The following is a 23944-nucleotide window of genomic DNA, read 5'->3' as shown; positions in this document are numbered from 1 at the left end:
AGGAAGCCAAAACAGGAGAAATCTGCTCTCTCTTTCTAGTCCCTGTCAGTACTCTTGCTGCAGCATTTTGGATCAGCTGAAGGCTTTTCAGGGAATTTTTAGGACATCCTGATAATAATGAATTACAGTCGTCCAGCCTGGAAGTAATAAATGCATGAACTAGTTTTTCAGCGTCACTCTGAGACAGGATATTTCTAATTTTAGAGATGTTGCACAAATGGAAGAACGCAGTCTTACATATTTGTTTAATATGTGCGTTGAAGGACATGTCCTGGTCAAAAATGACTCCAAGGTTCCTCACAGCGTTACTGGAGGCCAAGGTAATGACATCCAGAGTAAGAACGTGGTTAGAGACCATATTTCTAAGCTTTTCAGGGCCGAGTACAGTAACCTCAGTTTGATCTGAATGAAGAAGCAGAAAGTTAGCGGCCATCCAGGTCTTTATGTCTTTAAGACATTCCTGCAGTTTAACTCATTGGTGTGTGTTATCTGGCTTCATAGATAGATAGAGCTGGGTGTCATCTGCATAGCAGTGTAAATGTATGCTATGTCTTCTAATGATGCTGCCTAAGGGAAGCATGTATAATGTAAACAGAATTGGTCCTAGCACTGAACCCTGTGGAACTCCATAATTAACCTCAGTGTGTGAAGAGGACTCTCCATTTACATGCACAAATTGGAGTCTATTAGATAGATATGATACAAACCACTGCAGCGCAGTACCTGTAATACCTACAGCATGTTCTAATCGCTCTAATAGGATATTATGGTCGACAGTATCGAACGCTGCACTGAGGTCTAGCAGGACAAGCACAGAGATGAGTCCACTGTCAGAGGCCATAAGAAGATCATTTGTAACCTTCACTAAAGCTGTTTCTGTGCTGTGATGAGCTCTGAAACCTGACTGAAACTCTTCAAATAAACCATTCCTCTGCAGATGATCTGTTAGCTGTTTGACATCTACTCTTTCAAGGATGTTTGATATACCATACCACCTTTATTTATAAAGCACTTTAACATAAAACCAGAGTTCACAAAGTGCTGTACATGCTAAAAGCATAAGTAAAGAAAATTAAAATGAGATAAGATAAAAGAAATAACTATAAAACTAAAATAAATTGAAACATGTCAAAGCAAATTGAGTCAACCCCTCTAATCAATGCCAAAGGCTTCAGCGAATAAATATGTTTTAAGAAGACTTAAATTCAGAGAGAGAAAAGGCCTGCCTAACATGCAAGGGCAGATCATTCCACAACTTTGGAGCAACTACAGCAAAAGCACGATCACCTTTAGATTTATACTTAGTTTTTGGTACCTTAAGGAGCTGCTGATTGGCGGACCTAAGGGAACGGGGAGGTGTACGGTATATGGTTGTAGTAGCTCCGAGAGGTAGGGGGGGCCAGGCCATTAAGAGATTTAAAAGCAAATAAGAGAATTTTAAAAACAATTCTAAAATATACAGGTAGCAGTGGAGTGAAATTAAAATTGGGGTAATGTGCTCAAACTTTTTTGTTCCAGTTAAAAGACGTGCTGCAGCATTATGCACAACCTGCAGGCGCCTAATGGACGCATCACTAACCCCAAAATAAAGTGCGTTACAATAATCCAGCCTAGAAGTAACAAAGGCATGGATTACTGTCTCAAAATGCTGTTTCGATAAGATGGGCTTTATTTTGGCTAATTCCCTCAAATGAAAAAAGCTAGATCTTACAACAGCTCTGACCTGGCTTTCAAGTTTAAGATTTGCCTCTATTTTAACTCCCAGATTAGTGATGACTGGTTTAACATACTGTGCCAGTGAACCAAGATCTATAATAGTGGCCTCAGAAGCGCCACCAAAAACCATCACTTCTGTTTTCTGTTCATTAAAATGTAAAACGTTCAAAGCCATCCAGGCCCTTATATCATCAAGGCATCTGAGCAGCGGGTCTACTGAGAAGCCATTTATCTTTTTAAGTGGGAAATAAATCTGGGAGTCATCGGCGTATGAAAGGAAGGCAAATCTCTGTTAGCAAGTTAGTGCGGATTGCCCCGTGCATGGGGCTGCATGGCATTAATGCATTAACGACCTAACCGCGCTAACGCATCAACGCCGTGCAGCCACACGGCGGGGACAATTCGTGCTAACTCGCTAACGGAGATTTGCCGCATTAAGATCCAGTCATCCACCCATTCACACACACATTCACACACTGGTGATGGCAGCTACATTGTAGCCACAGCCACCCTGGGGCGCACTGACAGAGGCGAGGCTGCCGGACACTGGCGCCACCGGGCCCTCTGACCACCACCAGTAGGCAACGGGTGAAGTGTCTTGTCCAAGGACACAACGACCGAGACTGTCCAAGCCGGGGCTCGAACCGGCAACCTTCCGATTACCTTACCTTACCTTCCGATGAGGCGACTGTTGTTGTGATTTGGCGCGGTATAAATAAAACTGAATTGAATTTAAATAATGTTAACAATAAGTGGAAATTTTTAACAATGTGATGCATCTAAAACCAGAGAGACAAGTCTTGATATTACAGGTCACAGTAGACAGTTTTTCAAAAGCAGTATATAATGATTAGAAACACTGTAAATATAATTTTCTAATAATAGCATTGCCCATTTAATTTCATCCTCTCGCTTTCAAAATATTAAAATGAAAACATTTCCATCTTTATAAAGATTCTCAGAATTGTTTAGTAATGAGATTTGCTGCCCAGAAAAAGGAAAGAAGGGCAAAAACAGTCAGTGGTAAGACTTTATTTTAAAAAGGACTTGCTTTTTATGTTCCCAGTTTGTCCTTCCAAGTTTCTCATGCTTAACCCTTTAAGACCTACCATAGAACCAAGTCCGCCAGAGCTTATATTATATTTTTACATGCTGTGGAGCCATTTTTGGGAGCATTTCAAGTTGATGTACATCAATACAACCATTATAGCCCAGATTTTAATACCGTAATATGTATGCATTAAGTGCATAGTAATTACATAAATTGCGAAAAAAAAGTGCAATAAACTGCAAAAAAATTTAAAAATCGTTTTTGTTTTTTTAACATATATTTCTAGTTAGAGAAATTTAAGAGGCTTATCCCTCAAAACTGTAAATACAAAAAAGTTGCACAAAATAGTTTCCCACCACAAGAAATTTATTTTGAGTGTCTTCATAGTTTTATTTTTGAAATACACCAATTTCTATATACTGCAGGAAAAACGAAAATAAATATTATAGTGCAAATTTGCAAAAAAACAGCATGTGCATTAAAATAAACTATTTCCAGCAGTGCAATATGAGTCCTCAGCATCCCAGAAACGACACAGAAAGTCATAAAGTCAAAGATAACTTTTAAAAACACCAGTATAGGCTCATGAGGCCCTGATGGTAAAAAACTACATTTCCGCAAAATGACGTCACTTCCGGTTTTGGCCAGGACATGGCGGACATGCGATGGTTCGCCATGTCCTGGCGGAAGTGTAGGAAGTGTTACAAACAGCTGATTGGATCGGCAAAGCGTGTTTCTGGAATATTATGTTTTTGTTGCTGCAAGTGCTTTTTATGCAGTTTTTGCAAAGCTATATGTGGAAGGAAACTGTGACTTAGGACAAGCTAATGGCATAAGATGCAAGTACAACTCCTCCGGTTTCATATGCAAACAATTTTATTGCGCTCGCTCACATGGTTGCAGTGCTACCGGGATTTAAAAATAGTTACGCAAAACGGAGCGTGCAGAACACCGGCTCCAACCGGCTTTAAAGGGTTAAATGTCTTTATTTATTTATTTCTCCCAGCTGTGGTTCTGACCTCCAGGTGCTCTTGGTAAACAGTCAGGGTCAAGTTCAGTAGCATAGCAAGCAGCAGCTAACTTAACATGGAAGAGTATGTTTATGATATTACTCCTGGAAAGCAAAGTTAATGAGCTCCATTTTCAAACACTACCACATGTAATGAGCACTAAACTGTAGCCCTGACAGATAAGGGAGGGAGCCAGAATGCTACTGAATCAGCTGCAGAGGTGGGTAGTAACGAGTTACATTTACTCTGTTACATTTACTTGAGTAAGTTTTTGAAAAAAAATGTACTTTTAAAGTACCTTTTTTCCACGATACTTTTTACTTTTACTTAAATACATTTGTGAAGAAGAAACGGTACTTTTACTCCGCTACATTTGCAAAATTCGACTCGTTACTTTTTGAAAAAGTAATTCGTTTAACACATTAGATAACATGCTGCCAGTGGAGTTTCCGGTAACTTTTTACCAATCAGATGTGGCCATGCAGTCACATGACCAGTTTGAAACTGTGGCGGGCAGAGCGGCCCAAGCGTTTCAAAGTAGCGACACACGTAAAGAAGAAACATGAAAACATGGCAGAGCCAGTCGTCTACGCTAGAGCTGAAAAGGATGAACAGCCTTGGCCTCACATACAAAGGATGTTTCTCTTAAAAGCAGCACAAAAGAACAGCTCTGTCTTCAGCGCCGGTGTCTTCAGTGAGAACAAAACAACAACTTTTCAGCGTGAAACAACTCAGCTCGTGTAACCTGAGTAAGTTTTCTCTAAATATCTTTTAGCTGTGGTTAGCTGGATGTCAGTCTTATGTTACAGTAGCTGTGTCGAGCTGCGAGTCATGTTTTCGGCGCTACGTTGTAGTGAGATAAGTTTGTGGGTGTTTTGTGCAGCTTCGGCTGTCCTTTTAACTGCTCGCTGGTTAGCTAGCGTGAGCTGTAAGCTAACAGCTAACCTGGTTAATGACGCTAGAGTTCCACGCACATGCAAACAGCTCGTCTCTACTGCTTTAACTGTTAAAACAGAAGGCAATACTGCGGCTGACAGGGTTTATTATGTGAAACAGCAGCTTGTTTAGTTTAAACAGTCTGCATTAAGCTGGGCAAACACTGCGATTTTTTTCAGTCACGTTATTCAGCTCCTGCTCAAACTGTACAATTAAATCGCAGGGGTTAGAAGTTCATAGGTCACGATGCAGGTCTCACACTATACGGCCTGATGCTCTGATGCGACCTGTGCAAAGTTGTCTTTGCACAGTACAGCTGATTCAGCTGTACTGTGCAAAGACAACTTTCTGTGGTACAGATGTTACAGATAATGCACAGTGGTTACTCTTAAGAAAAAAAGGGGGCCATGCAACTGTAATCAACACAGATCACCGTCATCCGGAGGAACATCTGCAGACAGAAGGATGTGGCGTAATAACAGTCGCTGCATTTCGGATTAAACAAATGAAACTCAGACCTCAGATATGTGTGCTTTGGCCGTCTAGTTGACTTGAATGAACACGCTCTTTGTGTGCCGATTCCTTGACATTAATGCTTTTTGAGTGTGACATTCCTCATGGTCCAGCAAGCACCGGGACTAGGAACAGAAGAAAATTAGAAAGTAAACAAAGTAAAGAATGAAAGAGGCGGACAAAGAGGAGTATGAAAAGAATGTGGATGGATGGATAAAAATGTCAAATGAGAGAGGGCAAAAGGTAAAGGGGGGGGGATCCCCAGATTTAAGGATACATTTATAGTATATATGGTAGCGGTGTCGGAAGGACAGCTAGACAGGTTTAGCTACCTGTAGTGAACAGGTGATTTCTTACTGGTTTAGAGTAAATTATATTTTCTTTAAGGTCATAATGGTCATTTTTCTGAGCATATTTGTGCTTCAGATAAAATGTTGTACTTTAAGAAAACACATATTTAGAAGCAAAAACTTGTGCGAGAACTCTTAAATATTTATTTGATATTTATTGGGAATCTGCCAAAAAGTATGGGAACATGTACTTTCAAGTTATTTTAAATAGATAATGGCCGCTTTGACCTACTTTACTCAACCAAGTAGGTAAACAGGGGGGGCGGGGTGGAGGTCAAACGCAGGGTATACATTTTTCTGGCTGGATGAATCCACCAAATTACATTCCAGGACTGTCAGAAGTCTGTACACCGTCAGTTGTTGGTTTGTGAAGTAAATGACGAGGAGGTAACTAAGAAATCTCCCCATGGAGCCAAGAAGAGGCAGTTTCAGTTGACCCATCTCATTTGTCCCGTCCCCAGCAGCAAACCATTCTTACACCCAGATTTCTTTGGTGGGACCCCAGCATTTACGGCTCTTGTCCAGATATAAATACAAGTCAGCTGGAAGACGCTCCGTTCAGGAGAGAAGCTACAGGATTCCAGAGTGATTGGTACCAGTGCTGCAGAAAGTTGACGTTTCCAGTAGTGAGTGGTGCAGCTCTATTGATCTGGTGCCAAAGAAAGATGCAGAGATTTTGTATTGAATTCAGATATTTAAATTCCATGTCTGACTTTGATCCGTGCTTCACGCCTGGAATCGATGATCTGTTAGGAAAAACATCCTGGACCTAAACACATCAGCACTCTGAACTAAAGGATATCGGCAGCTGGCCTCAGCACCAGAGGTAAGAGAACTCACAGCCTTCGAGGGTATGTACCCGTTTAGTTATATCATTGGCCTCCAGGGGGCGCCAGCCACATTTCAGTGACTGAATTGCTGAGCGATATGTCCGAATTTTCAGTAGAATATCTGGATGATGTGGTGGTGTACAGTTGGGACTGGGAAGAGTAAATAAATCCTACAACATAAAGCCTCTTGGGTTGGGCATCAGCCCTCGCCGCTGCACAGGTACCCATAGAGTACCTGAGCTTTGTTGTTAGTTAGGCAGGGTCAAGCTACAAGCTGGGAAAATGGATGCTATCCAGTCCTTTCCTGTTCCACTGAGAGGAAGGGTGAGCTGAAAGGCTTCATATGCCTGGTTGGGTGGTACAGAAAATGTACCCCCCATTTGCAGAGAGTTGAGTGACTTCACCAAGAATTTAGCCCCTAACAAGGTACTAAGGTAATGGAGAAATGCACAAGAGCATTCAGAGATCCAGGCTGTTCTCCACAGCATTCATCGAGCCATTCATCCTGCAGAGATGCGGTCCTCCTACAAAGAGGGAGGCCAGTGTTATTCCTCTGTTGAAAGATGTTGGGCAGAGAGGTGAGGTACTTGATGGTAGAAATGAGTGTTTGGCAATGAAGTGGCATTTGAATCCTTCAGATATCATCTCTGCTTTGATGCCACTTCCTCATGGAGACTGATCATCACGCCCCCCAGTGGCTGTCTCATGTGGTGGCTGACTGACTGACTAGAAAAACTGAGTAGTGAAATCTTTATCCCTGCTGTAGTGAGAGGAGGTAATGAAAATGTATTCCATTACTGCTTTGCTGCATTTTGTTTTAGGTAATAACATTTTCTGGGCACAGCTGCACTTTAGGAAAACGTTTGCACATTAAAAAGCACAAACCCAGACGTCAGAACACGCGTGGGCTTGTATGGTTATATGATCTTAAAGTAAATAATATATTTGTGGGTGATGATGGTGACAGTTTTAATAGCAGGCTATAACAGAAAAAATGTTACATGGCTTAACTGTCAAATTAAGTAAACTAAAATTAATTCAAATTTCATTTGTAAATTAAATGTTTGATAAATAAAAATAACTAAAGTTGGTTGGCACCAAGTCCTGCCTCTGCCTGGCATGATTGGTCACTCGGGTCCAATCAAACAGCTCAGCAGCTTTCTGTGGTGGGGACCCTTTTGCTGCGTAATTTGCAGTTTTCTGCACAGCGCAGCCCCTCGTTTAGAAACGAGCTTGTCGATGTGTTTGGCTGGTCTTTCTGTGGTGCCGCTGTGACTGTTGCTAACAGTCATCTAAAACAATGAAGAAATATTGCAGTAAATGGCGTTTTACGACAGCAAGAAATAAAAGCGAGACTGTATTATGAAACAATACATTTTTTTATATTGTCATCTGATATATTTCGGCATATCGCACAGCCCTAAGCAGGAGTGGAGCACAATACCTGAAATTTTGGAGTGGATTTACTTGACATGCTTTAAAAAAATAAAAAAAATAAAAAAAATAAAAAAAAAAAGGTAAAACTTCACAAAACGCTCACAATCCTATCTGCAGTGTTGTATCGGTGTGTTAGTCTCAGCCATCGTTTCTGTCTATATCAGATACCCTGAGACAGACCAGAAACGGATGCATGATAACAGATACACGGGATTCCAGGTCAGCTGTGTGCCACGATGACAAAAAGAGGAGGACACGTCCTGCATCCGATTAGCACAACGAGCACCGGTAATCAGCTATTTGTGCATTTAAGACTTTTTTTTGGCAATGCCATACTGTCTAGAGCTACAAACACATTTATAAAGATGCAAGACATAAATCTTACATCATATGCACGTAATGTAAAAAGAGGAATCTGACCTTCATCATATCTTTGTTTGGACACACTCCCTGGTAATGCACTGGGCACGCCCTCATAAAGGCCTTCACCCACAAAGTCTGTGTAGAAAAGCATAAAAGACATGACAGCCATCCAGCTGCAGAGCTGAGCCACGCACAGCTGCCTCATCACCCGTGGAACGTGGCAGTAGCTCCTGTAAATGGCCGGCGTCATGGACCAGCATGTCCTCAGTAAGCACATCAGGGGTCCAGACTTGAGGAGCCTCAGCTTGCACTTCAGCAGGTAGCAGCACGAGCGTGGCACGCCACACCGGCCGGCCTCCATCACACCGGTCCCCGGCTCCAGTAGAGATCCCGACTCTCCCGCGCCGCTGTTGGCACAAGAGGGTTCCTCGGACACCTTCATGGTGATTAGCACACTGGAGATGAAGATGAGGATGAGGAGGGAAAAGAGGCACTCTGCTTGGCCTCCCAAGTAAACAGAGAGGAGGCCGTGACTCCAGTCCAGCGCAGGTAGCAAATAACCCACACAGCCTCCCAAGCTCACCATGAAGGAGAACATGGCAAAGGCTTGGCTGCAGTCCTCCTCATCCCGATACAAATCTGACAGAAGAGCCTCCAGCGGTGTGAAGCAAACTTGTCCACAGAAGTCAAGGAGCCCAACACCAAGGATCAGGAAGCCCACCTGGAACACGGAGGAAACGCAAGGTTATATGGAGGACACAGTCTTCAAACGAATAAACTCTCGGGAAGAATTTACCCTTTGTCTGAAAAACTCAAATTCAAACAAACATTTCACACACCTGGAGCGTGCGGCCACCCCATGCAATGTGGGCTGCCAGGACGTCAGCGTGGGGAATAATGAAAAGCGCCAGAAGGACTCCCATCGACAACAGCCAGATGAAAGGCCGCCTCCTGCCGTAACTGCTGTTGCACTGGTCACTGGCTGAGCCGATCAGGGGGATGAACAACAGGCCAAGCACTGGCCCGATGCCTGCAGGTACAACCAGGCAAACACAGAAGTCAGAGATCATACTAAAACCATAAGATGCAAAGACAAAGCATAAAGAAACACAGACAATGTTGGGGAAAACATGTATTCACAGATGTCGATGTGCGGAAAAATCAAAACCAATCCCTATCAACTCAAACATGTCTTTGCCACAAACACCAGTATGGTTAAAAGATACTAGAACTGGTCGAATGGAGCCAGATTTGTACTGGTTGCCTTAGATTCTTTGTTATCGACCTCAGGGGTGAACTGCATGCGTCTCTGCCATCATTAATGACTGCTGAGGTGACGGTTCCTACAGATGGCTCGCTGCCTAAAGGTAGCAGTCATCCTTCACACGTGGCTGGGTCTGGCTAATTAGAACACACCATGAGACGCTGGTCCACACAAGATCTAATGTGATGAGATCTCAGGGCTAGATTTTGACATTTAAGAAGGTGCCCCGTGAAGTACTCTTACATCATTTCTCATCAAAAGGAATTCGTGCGTGCCCAGTGGCCACGCTGTCCTTCATTTAAGTGTTTACAGAACGCACGAAAAATAAAAATACACAGAAGCCTGTTAATCATGAACGCTGTTCTGCAGCACCTCTAACGTGACACGTGTGTGTTAGAGTCCGGCGTAAAAGTAAAGCAGCAAATATGGGGAAGAAACTTAAGGTCAGAAAGACCCGAAAAGATCAATTCTACCACCAAAGAAACAGGTCATCGCTCTCGTTCCTCCAAACTGATCCAGCTTAACCGCAAGTTCCAGTTTCTGCAGAAAGTCTGAGCTCTGGTGGATCTGTGCCCTGCACCTGGAGGGTGGTTGCAAATAGCGTCTAAGTTTACGCTCGTTTCAAGTCTGATTATCGGTGTTGACTTGGTCCCCATTAAGCCCATCCCCAACGTAAAGGCCATCGCCCACTGAGAAATGCAGACAGGCTCTCAGAAAGGAGCCTCAGACTTGGAAAGTGGATGTTAAACGACAGAGCCCCAAACGTGGGAACACTTTTCCCAAGTTCGCCTGACTCTAATGGCTCTGAAGTCGCCCTGTGAGTTTCTTACCAACGGTGGCACCTTTGTCTCCAAAGAGACTAACGTTCAAAAAGTAGTAAATGGCCTGCATTTGTATAGCGCTTTTCTAGTCCATAGGACCCCAAAGCGCTTTACACTACATTCAGTCATTCACCCATTCACACACACATTCACACACTGGTGATGGCAGCTACATTGTAGCCACAGCTGCCCTGGGGCGCACTGACAGAGGCGAGGCTGCCGGACACAGGCGCCACCGGGCCCTCTGACCACCACCAGTAGGCAAACACGGGGTTAGTATCTTGCCCAAGGATATTTGGCATGCAGCCAGGATGCAGCCTGGGATCGAACCACCAACCTTCTGATTAGTGGCTGACCTGCTCTGCCACCTGAGCTACAGCCACCCAACATGGACACACAAGCAAGATCAATTTGCACTCTTTCTGCAGTTTGACAAGAAAGTGAAACATGAAGAGAATTCTTAAAAGCATGAACTGAAAGGAGCCACTTAAACTGGGAAATGGAGACAGGTAGAACAAATACGCTGCTGCCAGCGAGTCTACCCTCGATCACATTTCTCCCTCTGCAGCTGTGGAGGCCCCTCAAAACAATCCTTATCATCTACAGCTGGAAGTGTCACTGCATCACACATTCCCCACTCACTCTTACCTCTCCTAAACACAATGCAAACTCCAGTTTAGAAACACGCATGTGTGCTATGAAAAATAGCCAATACAATGAATAAAAAAGCGTCACATGTGCTCAACTAAACGTACTTACGATTAAATGCTAAAAAGCAGAACGCTCTCTGCCCCAGTAAGAGAAACTAGAGAAAGAAAGTAATTACTGTTGGATGAAGCAACCACAAATGGCTATTAGATACAGCAGACAGCAGCCATCGGAGAACTTGACACTGCTGCTTGGGGAAATTAGCTATAAGCCTCCCAAGACACGATATCCATCTTCATTCAAATAACATCCCAGCACTCCATTATAATACAAGCATATAGGAATTAAGTTGAAAGCCATTTCCAGATTGGCTTACAGTGCAGCGTGTTTGAGAGCAACGCTACAGTGAAATCATTTTTCTTCATATCACAAGCAGCTGTTAGAGAAGTGCAAGAGTAGGAGGGGATCTTGTTTTATACAGCTGAATGGCCATTTCTGTTGTGCACTCTGAGCCTTTTGTTACGGTGGAATTATATCTATCATCAGTACAGTCACAAGGCAACGTCTCAAACAGACGCCTGCAGTGAGGACCACGGGAATGCCATTTGCACTTACAGGATAAAGCAACTATTCATATTAGCACACAGTACAAATGCTAACAGTCCAATCAGACAGGTAAAGTGAATAACAGTGATCGTCTCTTTTTCCTCAGTGGGGATGTTACTTTGTCACGTACGACCCACCGAAACGCTGTTGCAGACTAAAGGTCATGAACTCGTTTTTAGTTCGTAGTCCACATGTCGAACAATTTCAACTAAAGTGGGCCTTCCCTGTAAGCGCAGTCACCGAACCGGCTCATTAATGCAAATATCCAAATAGCCAATGCCATGGCAGCAACTCATAGTATTTAGGCATATACAGATGGTCAACATGGTATGCAGGCAACCCGCTGAAGTTCAAATCACCAAAACTGGACAACAGAAGATTGGGAAAATGTTGTATTGACTTCTGCCTGAATTTGGCGTCAACAACATTAAAGCACAGATACATGGAGCCTTGTATCAACAGTGCCGTTGGTGTAATGGTCTGAGTATTGCTGGTGACCCTGTCTACACCGACTACATCCTCTGATGGCTTCCAGCAGGATGAAGCAGCATCCCGCAAAGCTCAGACATCTCAAACTGGTTTCTTAAACACGACAACGAGTTCACTGCACTCCAATGGCCCCCACAGCCATCAGATGCCAATCCAATAGAGTATCCTTTGGGATGTAGTAACGCAGGGGATTTGGTCCATTTCAGCTTCACCACCTTTGGCTGAAGCTTCCAACGATTCAGGCTACGTCCACACTAATGCGTTTGCATTTGAAAACACATCGTTTTCTCTCCGTTTTGGCCTCCCGTCCACGCTGAGACGGCGTTTTCGCTCAAGGAAAACGCAGCATTTTGAAAACGTATACATTTGAAAACGGTTGCAGTGTGGACAGCGAAAACAGAGACTATCGAAAACGATGACGCATGTTAGTCATGTGACTAATTAAACAAAGATAGCGGAGGGCATTATACAGCAGTTGTTTTGTTTGAGTTAGTATCAGTCTGCACGCGCTCCAGAGAGCTTTTCTTCAAATTCTTTAATTCTCACTCGCTTTTGCAACTTTGTACTTTTGTGTTACTCGCAGCAACAACTCCACCTCATTGTGAGTCCATTTAACAAACTCGGTGCTTTTCCTCAACATTCTGCCGCGACGTTTCAAAGAGCCGGAAAGTAAATAAGCAGCAGACAGAAATGAGGCAGGTCGAATCTTCTTGCATTTCACGCATGCGCAGGACTGGAACGTCAGCGTTTTCGGCCTTTTCAATGTGGACGCACAACTCTGAAAACGACTGAAAATGCTAGTGTGGAGCGTTTTCAGACATAAACACAGTTGTCAAATCTATCCGTGCTGGTGTGGACGCAGCCTCAGACCTGTGAATAAATGTATTCATTTGAAGAACTCCTCAAAGGGTAGTGCTAACGATCTCAGGGACTGATTACCAACCGGCTGCCAATCAAGGTGAACTTTTAGCTCGTGTTCCAAGAATAAGAGAATGCTTCAAATCAAATTATCGTTAATAATAGATCCACATTAAATGTAATTTGCCTCATTATAATTTAATAATAGCATCTTGACATTCACCCAACACAGCTGAAACACCTCTGCACCCTTTTGGAAAGAACGCGTTTGTGTGAAGAGCGGTTACATCCATTACCGTCATCATCATCAAAGGGGAAACACAAGCATGTCATCACTGTTTATTAGTTTGATTTCGAAATGAGTGTGAGCTGAAGAAACTGCGGGTTTGGAGAAATGGCCTTTTGTCTACCACTCTGCACTACTGAGCCGTCGCCATCACGCCTCACACCAGAAACGGTATCGGTTATAGGCAATAAGATCATCGAACCCTACACTCGTGACACAACCTATTAATTACTTTCAATGAAATCAGTCCCGGTGGGGAAATTCCTGCTCTCCATTTATACATTTTGCAGGTCCAGTGGGCATTTTGGAAACCTGTGGTGGGAAGGTCCTTACACACCGGCGTGAGCAAATAAGCCTCAAATACATACAGCACCAGAGGCAAAGCCAATTATGCTTTAGTGAATTGCAGTGTTCGTCAAGTTACTTGAAAAAAAGTAATCAGTAACTAATTACTGATTACTTTTGAAAATAAGTAATCCCATTCCTTTACTGATTACTTATTTTCAAAAGTAAGTTAATTAGTTACTTTAAAAACAAAAAAAACAAAAAAAAACAAAACCACGATTTACAACCTGAATAGGTAACAAAGCGATAGATCTTTAAACCCAATTCTACTTTTTCTGCATAATCCATCATACAAAATGTAATCAAATGGAAAAGTCTCTTTTTAAAACTTGTTTTATTAGTTTTAATCTTTTAACTTTATGCATCAAGCAAAAATTTAATTATCTGCAACATTCTCTGACTGGAAGAAATTAGTTTAACATTTAAACCTATTTTCTGCACATTCCAGCACATAAAATAAAATATTTTGTGTGTTTACACTCAGTCTTTCAAATAGATGCAAGTAAAACACAGCAGAAAATAAATAAAGTCAGCAGCCCTGTTGTTCTATTTTCACCTGTTTAGCAGGAGTGGGGCAGGCGGATGTTTGCCGTGGTGCAGGTGTGCCGCAGCGGTCAGTGGAAGAATCTGGGAGTTTCTCATTCCCCTGGTAGCGCACTCGGTGCTTGTTTTCTTCCCGCGCACAGCGGACACTAATGTTTTTGTCACTTTTTACAGAATCAAACTCAAAGTAAGGTCAGTACTTCCACGCTTTAAACGCTGCACGCTCATACTCTCTCTGCACTCCATATATGATCCATTGTTGATCTGCACACAGCTGTTGTCACGAACGTCGCACTCGCTTACGTCACTGTCGTGAGACATTCTCGCAAAAAAAAAAAAAAAAAAAAAAAAAAAAAAAAAAAATCACGGTTTTAGTAACGCAGTGTGCTTACGGGAAAGTAACAGTAATCTAATTACCTTTTTTGCAATAGTAATCCCTTACTTTACTCGTTACTTGAAAAAAGTAACTGGATTACAGTAACGCATTACTTGTAACTCGTTACTGTATTTTCATGTAAGCAACAAAGTTGGGTTAATATGTTCACATTACAGTGGCTCCAAACACTGAATGAAGCAGCTCTGTGTGTCTGACGGTCTGGAGGACGTGGCTCTTCCTCCCACAGTTCTCCTCCCTGCTGCCTGATTGCCACACTGACAAAACAGGTGAGTTGACCACTTACCTCCATAAAGACCTCAATTATGTTTTTATGACCTAAATGGAAGACGGCTGCCCCGACGCGTACTCGCACTCCCATGCTACACCCCCCACTGTGACACACAAATTTAGCTGCCACTGGATCTTATATACAGTGCTTCTGCAAAAATTAACGCCGATAGCTTTACACTACAGCAAAACCTACGAAATTCACAGAAACCCTGCTTTTTGTCCTTTTGATCTTCCTGCAGATGCACAAAAATTATGTTTATTAGTTTGCAACGTATAAAGTGTCACAGAATCGCTGATCAGTGTTTCCTTACAGTATATCTGGGCCGAAACACCCAGGTACTATTATATAAATTATATACTATATATCATATTATTATTGGAGATAATGTGTCATTCAGAGTTAGTGGACTAGACCAGCGGTCCCCAACCCCCGGGCCACGGACCGGTACAGGTTCGTGAGTCGTTTGGTACCGGGCTGTGAAAGTTATGGTTTTCACGGTTTTTATCGCCGCTAATAAAGTTACACAATTACACAGTGAATTCGCCTTTATTATTATATTTACAAAATACCACAGTTTTTGTTTTGGTCGTATAATTTTATTTTTTATTATTTTTCCGCTGCACCTTAAAGGCCGGTCCATGGCGCTAAAACGGTTGGACCGCTGGACTCGAGCACAGTCTCCTATTTGGTCCTTGCCAACCAGCCAGGCCTAGCTCAAGGCAAAAACCAATGTTTTATACTGGTCTGGTTTTTGTGTTTGTTTGGGTTTTTTTGTCAAAGACACTCGGAAACAGGAAATGCTCATTATTAGTCACTCTGGTTCCCAGCTCTCGTGTCTAACGTATCAATTATACCATGAAACTATTATTTAAAATACATATCGTCATTGAACCAGCCATCGAGGAGATAGACAGGACACGCAGCTGAAACCTGCAGGGTGGGCGGTCCCACCTTTGCCTTTCATGTTTAACAGAAAGAGATGAAACGACGAGAGAGCATGAATACGTGTACGAGAGTGAGGCTTAAGTGCATGCAAACACCCACACCGCGAGGTGCCGAAAAGGCCTAGTAATTAGCTTACCTAGCACCATGGTCATGTACCGCTCTTCTACTCCAGCCTCCAGCAGCAGTGGAGGAACGTATGTGATCCCAGCTGCCACACAGATCTCCAGGCCACAGGTCAGGGAGTTCAGGAGAACAAGACGCCAATGAGACCTCCATCCAGGCATATTTACAGAGGCTGGGTCGCCTTTCCTTCCCTCTGGGATGGTCACTACTGGGGGCAGGGAAGGGGGGAAGGATCTGGATAGGGACAAAGGGGGGGATGAGGGGAAGCAGATGGTGCCCCGGTCGGACCTGAGGACTGTCGCAAAGGGACAGCAGCAAAGACACTTTGATGTCTCAGATGACCTGGAGGATTCATCCTCTTCTCAGCATTCTGGATCTGAAGAGCAAAAGAAAAGCTTTCAGTGCACAGTCACATCATGACCATGGTGCAGAAATTACCAGTTTGAAAGCTGAAATAAAACCTGAGCAAAACCGATTATTCACAGGATGACACCTGTAAAGCCACAGATGTCAGTGGCTTCAGGTTACACAGGGGATTATCAGCATCCTTGTAACAGAACACAACCTCAAACAGGTTGCATTATATGTTCCAAAGACACGGAAATGGCAGCAAAAGTCAAAAAGCAATGATGGATTCTCTGAGCTCTTCACCAACAGCTTCAGGGCAGCACGAACAACAACAGGGAAAGCAGATGAGTCAGCTGGAGCAACGTGGCAAACCATTTGCTATGCAAATTACTCTCTGCTGTTTTCCTTGCTCGCTTTTTTCCGCCTCGTTTTAAAATATGCCAGAGATGTAGAAAAAAAATTAACCATTAGCTTTCGGAAAAGTTGAATTTCTCTTTTCTTACTATCCCTCACCACGACACTTGACAGGAGCACCAGTATTAGCACCCACACCTCCTGGAGCCTACACTGTCATTATTGCATTATTGAGCTCTGATTGGAGCTTTAGTCACATATTCTGCAGATTATTGTTGAACTCAATGAGCAATAAAAGATCTTTGCTGGGCAGAAAGGATTAGGCAAGATGATCAGTCGAGTCACCTGTAACGTATACAACACGTCATCCCATCACCTAACATAACGACGACTGAGACAAATTGTCGGCACGTTACGCGTTCTGAGGCGTGAGACGGGTCAGAATGAACCTATACATGTGTTTTACATGTGACATGAAAATCAACCTAACAAATCGTCATGTATGTTAAATCTGTTCACGTCCTGATCCTGAATCACTTTGGAAAACACGATGTAGTAGCGTTAAGCTTACGCGAATGGACAGCTGGAGTCTCTGCTTGAGCGTGCCTTAGCGCCACGAGCGGCTTTCTGTTGGATTCAACTGACAACCCAGAGCGTTTCATAAGGACTTGGAATAGCACCTTTCGCATTAGCATGTGACGCCCAGGGGCGGGGCAAATCATCAGTATGTTACGCGTTGGGAATGATAATGCTCTGACTGTATATGGCAGGGGTGTCCAACTCCAGGCCTCGAGGGCCGGTGTCCTGCAGGTTTTAGATCTCACTCTGGGTCAACACACCTGAATCAGATGTTTAGTTCATTACCAGGCCTCTGGAGAACTTGAAGACATGTCAAGGAGCTAATTTACCCATTTGAATCAGCTGTGTTGGATCAAGGACGGGTCTAAAACCTGGAGGACACTGGCCATCGAGGCCTGGAGTTCCCCAACCCCGGTATATGGGCTCAGCATGCCAGACACTACTACAGGATCCAATGTGATGCCAGATAGAGGCAGACTGACAACACCGTCATCGACAGTTTGGTCAAGTTGGTGCTTTTAGGTTCAAAAGAACAACAACTGTATCCTTATTGATCACGTTGACAGACGACCCAAACACACATTGAAGCATACGTTCTCCAACATGTTTTTAAAAGTTGTTTAATTCTAGTCAAATCATAACAGCCTCGTGAAACTCTCACTTTCCCAATCAAACAGCATGTATTCACTCCATATACCTGAAAGTGCTCCAATCATTCACCCGAACATGCCGATAAGGCGACCAGTCTCTCAGTGTTTTGAACTGAGTCTGAAAACAAAAAGCAGAATCTTACATAAACTGAAATATCTGGAAACAGCAGAAGAGGCAGATTGATGAAAGTCCTCTAAATAGAAAACTGCCATCCATGAACATCCATGTGCAGATCGCACTGCTTCCTGGAGCAGAAAATAAACAAAAACACAACCAAGAGAAACACTGTCGTCATCATCCACCAATGAGACGGTGTGTTCTGTTAAAGCAGAGGGGCAGAGCACGAATGGTCAGAACAGCCACAACCACAAAAACAAGGCGCTATATTTGCATTTAGTGTGACATTTATCTGCCAATGCTGCCCATCTGTTCACTCCCAGCAAACAAAATGGATGTGATCATCTCAGACGAGACTCTGTTAAGCACAGATGGGTTCAGTCGGTATTTCAAGGACTTTCCACTTTGCTGGGTGGGAAAAAAACCCAAAAAACCTCTTTAAAAAACAAACAAACAACAAAACATACAGCATACACTATTATATATCGTACATATATTTATTAGTTTCAGGTTGGCCATTCTTGTATTTTGCTCGTTTGTGTTGTTGTGTTTGCACATCTCTGTTGCTTGTGGGGCTCGCACACAAGAATTTCACTCGCATGTGCTGTGCCAGTGTGCCTGCACATGTGATGTGACAATAAAAGTGATTTGATTTTGATTTGAAACAGCTGATAAAGACATAAAATAGTGGCCAAGCCATTTTCCCCACCAGTGGCTTTTGAATAGTATAAGGTGTTAGCTAAGAGGTCCATTTAAAATCTCTGATGCCTTTCACATCATTACAAATCAGGGACATTAACTGAATGCTATCAACACCACTGCAAGACTTCCTCAGGCATTCATACATTCCCATCTTTGTCATTATGACACTTTTGATATAGAGGCTCTCTGAGAATCTGAAGGACAATGCAACAGTGTTAGCAGGCCGGGCCGATCAGGCGCCCGGGTCACAGGGAGAGAGAGGTCCATTTCACACCCGTCAGATCTTATTCCCACCCAGCCTGGACGCACTGAAAGACACTCATCAGGGGACCAGCCTTTGCCCCTGGGCCTGTCTGGCCACTACAACCCCCTACCAACATTCTGTGTGTGTGTGTGTGTGTGTGTGTGTGTGTGTGTGTGTGTGTGTGTGTGTGTGTGTGTGTGTGTGTGTGTGAGAGAGAGAGGATTTCTTCCTCATCCTTCCTCTGAGGTCAGCTTTATCTTTGACCTGCATTCTAAGAGGAACCTTCTGACATCTTTATGGTTCTCGGTGTGAACGCCTTCCACCGCAGCCCCATCTGACTCTGTTAGACTGAAAAAGTGGCAAGAGTACAGAAATCTGATTTTCCCAAATGCGCGTCAGATTACAGTGTTTTGGAAATGAAACTGTGTCGAACTAAAGAAGGACTGCAAGACAGCAGTGCAGAGTGACATTCATTCATGCTCCTTAACCTCCTAGGACCTGCGTCCACCTATGTGGACATCCCATTTTGTGTTATTTAGACCAAAATACTTAATTTTGCTCTATAAGGGCCTGATATCCACTTACGAGGACATTATGCTGCAACTGTTCTATCGAAATTTTAAACGAATATCCTCATATGTGGCTCTCATTTTTCTTAATCTGGTAATTCTTTTTTACATTCGTTAGGTCCCAATCTGCCCAAATATCAAAGAGAAATTAAAAATGCTGCTGTGGAAGAGTTCAGGTCTTAGGAGGTTAAAGTCAAATATAAAAAATAGGGTCAGTTTATTGTAAATTGTAGCTCTACAGCTAACAAAGCGTTTGTGGTGCCGTTTTAAAGCAGAACGGAGCTTTCAAGCTCTCAAGTCTGCATGTTAGGGAGAGGGGACAAAGGACACACACACACACACACACACACACACACACACACACACTCCACTGCTTACTTAATGACACTTGACTCTACAATGCATTGCAGTCATGACCTTCATCTTCACGTAGCCTCGGAGACACAAAGGCACGCTTAGGCTGTTAGACAAATGACTTTCCTGCTGCTCACCTGACAAATAACACAACCGGAGCCAGACAGGTGACGGCGAGGAGATGGAGGCTGGTTTACTGTTGTCAGCTCTCCTTTTGCTCCATTACCAATTCCTATTCAGCCTCGCCCCCTCCCAACTCACAAAAATCAGCCCTAATGACTCCGAGTGGTATTCTTAGAATACAAAACAGCCTTTGTATACATTGTGCCAGGGAGAGTAATTTAATAGAGGGAGGTATTAACGCCAGACTAAATGTTTTGATGCAGGATTCTTATAGACTGTAAGATACAGGAAGCATGTTTGGGTACGAGCAGAGGGTCTCGCAGCAGATATCAAGGTTTGTAAGAGAAGAGCGGAAGGAATTGTTTTGAGATGACATCACAGCCAAAAACACAGCGGAGGCCGTGGCTGCAGAAACAGCAGGAGGCTCTGGTTGGCTGCTTGGCTCACGCTGAATGGCTGCAGCACTATAGCCGCTCTGCCTCTCCGGTTCCTGGACATTAATGGACCCAATCGTCCGCACTGAGAGACAAGCAAGACCAGTCTTTATGCAGACCGCTTGTTTGGCCAGCAAACCTTTTTCTATGGCTCTCTCTGTAAAACAAGACAAAGTTAAGCTGGACCTTTACTTGGTCCTGGAAGCTGCTTAGAGAGGAGCACTGTAGAAAAGTAGCAGGTGAAAAGGAAACAAACAGGTTACACCTGGAAGGTCCTCGAGGTGGGCTCCCATCAGACATGGGATCTCTACAGAAACAAGTATCAAGAGGCCAAATTAGACCCAAATTATTGGATTACCATCCCCGTTTAGGAATTCAAAACGTGCACCAAGATGAGATCAAGTAAAAAAACCAACATACTTTTACTAAACAAATGCTTCAATCTCTTCTTTACACGTCAGTTCAGATGGTTTTGCTGCTTTGCACATTAACTGGCATTTGAGCTGCTTTGGCTTCCTGATTTGCGTGACTTCAACACTCAGCACGCGAAACCAAAGCCTTTCACAGGTCCGCTAGGGTCAGAGACACGTAAAGTTCGTGGCCACACAGTGAGTGCAAGGGTCGTGCGGACATCTGCGTGCCATTTATGGATTTGGTGACGTGCATGTATGAGCTTTATGTTACTACGAACCAGCTGCACATGCGTCACAGCTGAGTACGAGGGAGCGACCGCTCATTCAGTCCTCTCCAACCGTCCACGTCTGCATCTTCCCTCAGCATGTGCATAAGCATACATTATTAATTTGTCTCCAGGGGGTAAATGAGACTTCTTCATCCTGGCGTTGTTCCCGCTGGTGTAGGGTCCGCTCTTCGGCAAAGGTTTGGTTCTACATTTGGTTCTGTCCGAGGCGTCCTCAGGCGATGCGTTGACGGTCTTAATGTCTTCCTTGATTTTGTCCATCCACCGTTTGGCTAAGCTAAAGCTAACACCACACCGGCTGCCTTTACCCAGTATTTTTCTCGCCAATGTCCATTCTCTGGCAAACAAAATGGATGAGATACGGCTCTCCATCACTAACAACAGACGGATTATGGACTCAAATGTCATGTTTTTCACCGAAACATGGCTGAACAACAGCTGCCCGGACAATGCTATCGAGTTAGCAGGACGCCACACACACCGAGCCGACAGGCTAGCAGATGACTCCGGCAAGACCAGAGGTGGAGGTTTGTGCATTTATATTAACAATGCTTGGTGCATGAAGTCCACTACTACTGAGAGTCACTGCTCACCTAATGCGGAGTTTTTAATGGTCAAATGCAGACCTTATTATCTCCCCAGAGAATTCACTTCGATCATACTCACTGCCGTGTATATACCCCCCGACGCTAATGCTAGGTTGGCCATGAAAGAACTTTCTGCAGCCATTAACAAACACCAGAATAAACACCCCGAGGCTGCTTTTATTGTTGCTGGCGACTTCAACCACACCAACTTAAAGACAGTCCTCCCCAGATTCCACCAACATGTCTCCTGCCACACCAGAGGAGACAAGACTTTAGACCATGTGTATTCCAACCTGGCTGGAGCCTACAAAGCCACACCCCTCCCCCACATTGGACAATCGGACCATCTCTCCCTGTTCCTCACACCTCGGTATTCACCACTCATCCAACGTGTGAAACCTGCTGTGAGGACAATTAAAGTGTGGCCAGAGGGGACAGACGCAGTGCTCCAGGACAGATTTAAAAACACAGACTGGAATATGTTCACCCACACAGACCTGGACCAGTACGCCTCATCTGTACTGGATTACATCTCCGAAACCACAGACAGTGTCACCACCCAGAAACGGATCACCATGTACCCCAACCAGAAGCCTTGGATGAACCGGGATGTTCGTCTCCTCCTGAAGGCCCGCAACACTGCCTTTAGGTCAGGAGATGCACACGCCTACAGTACAGCCAGGGCTAATCTAAAGAAGGGCATCAAAAAAGCCAAACACCATTACAAAAAGAAGGTAGAAGAACACTTCTCCAACTCCAACCCCCGACGCATGTGGCAAGGACTCCAGACCATCACAGACTACAGGACCACCAAACCCTCCCCCGCATCCTCTGATGTCTCCTTCCTCAACGAGCTCAACAACTTTTATGCTCGTTTTGAGCGAGGGAACCCCACAACCACAACCAAAGCAGACATGACGCCAGACCACCAACCTCTGACTCTCTCCCCCACCGATGTAGGAGCGGTGCTGAGCAGGATCAATGTCCACAAGGCTGCAGGCCCTGATGGCATCCCCGGGCGTGTTCTCAGAGCGTGTTCTGGGGAGCTTGCAGGAGTGCTCACAGACATATTCAATCTGTCCTTGGCCCACGCTGTGGTACCGGCCTGCTTCAAATCCACCTCCATCGTCCTGATACCCAAAAACTCCAACCCATCTTGCCTCAATGATTACCGCCCAGTAGCACTCACCCCCATCATCACTAAGTGCTTAGAGCAGCTGGTCCTAGCACACTTCAAATCCTGTCTCCCCCCCACCCTGGACCCCCACCAATTCGCATACCGCCAGAACAGGAGCACAGAGGATGCAGTCTCCATCGCAATGCACTCTGTCCTCTCACACCTGGACAACAACAACACCTACGCCAGAATGCTGTTTATAGACTTCAGTTCAGCATTCAATACAATCCACCCCTCACAACTCATCAGGAAACTGACAGACCTGGGCATCAGTTCCCTCATCTGCAAATGGTTACTGGACTTCCTGACCAACCGCTGCTCATCTACCATCACAATGAACACCGGTGTACCACAAGGCTGTGTGATGAGCCCTTTCCTCTACTCCCTCTTCACCCACGACTGCAGACCTGCTGATGGTTCCAACACCATCATTAAGTTTGCAGATGACACCACGGTGATTGGCCTCATCAGTGACAACGATGAGGCCGCCTACAGGGAGGAGGTGGATCGTCTGGCTGAGTGGTGCGACAGAAACAACCTGCTGCTTAACACCGAGAAGACCAAGGAGCTCATCGTGGACTACAGGAGGAATGCTGACCCACATCCACCCATCCACATTAAGGGGACGGCTGTGGAGCGTGTGAGCAGCTTCAAGTTCCTGGGAGTCCACATCTCCGAGGATCTCACCTGGACGACCAACTGCTCCAAGCTGGTCAAGAAGGCTCACCAGCGCCTCTTCTTCTTGAGGACTCTGAGGAAGAACCACCTGTCCTCAGACATCCTGGTGAACTTCTATCGCTGCACCATCGAGAGCATCCTGACCAACTGTATAACAGTCTGGTACGGGAACTGCTCTGCCTCGGACCGGAAGGCGTTGCAGAGGGTCGTGAAAACTGCCCAGCGCATCGCCGGAGCACCACTTCCTGCCATAAAAGACATCTACAGGAAGCGGTGTCTGAAAAGGGCTGGGAAAATCATCAAAGACCCCAGTCACCCATCACATAGACTCTTCACCCTCCTGCCCTCTGGGAGGCGCCACAGGAGCCTCCGGACTAAGACCACCAGGTACCGGAACAGCTTCTTCCCCACAGCTGTCAGACTCCTGAACTCTGCCTCCTGACATCTGACCCACGTTAACTCATGGACTGAACATACACACACCCACAATGGACAACTGTACCCTCAAACACAATAATAACATGG

General features: G+C 44.5%; 1 protein-coding gene across 7 annotated transcripts in view; it reads right to left on the bottom strand.

Moving 5' to 3' along the window:
* Positions 1–23944, bottom strand: part of LOC146569305 (solute carrier family 45 member 3) — a 46911-nt gene that overhangs the window by 5719 nt on the left and 17248 nt on the right. For all 7 annotated transcript variants that reach the window (XM_085281483.1, XM_085281485.1, XM_085281484.1 and 4 more), the window contains 3 exons: positions 15816–16178; positions 9046–9236; positions 8264–8927 (listed from right to left, as the gene is read on the bottom strand). In XM_085281483.1, the coding sequence (XP_085137609.1) occupies positions 8264–8927; positions 9046–9236; positions 15816–15963 (1003 nt within the window). In that variant the 5' untranslated portion in view covers positions 15964–16178. The remainder of the gene's footprint in view (positions 1–8263; positions 8928–9045; positions 9237–15815; positions 16179–23944) is intronic.

The sequence above is a fragment of the Mchenga conophoros genome, linkage group LG7 (assembly GCF_057382185.1).
Source record: "Mchenga conophoros isolate Kocher_MC1m ecotype Shallow Benthic linkage group LG7, M_conophoros_male_GT1.1, whole genome shotgun sequence".
NCBI lineage: Eukaryota > Metazoa > Chordata > Actinopteri > Cichliformes > Cichlidae > Mchenga > Mchenga conophoros.
Note: the sequence above shows the minus strand (reverse complement) of the source record. Positions and strands in the feature narration are given on the sequence as shown.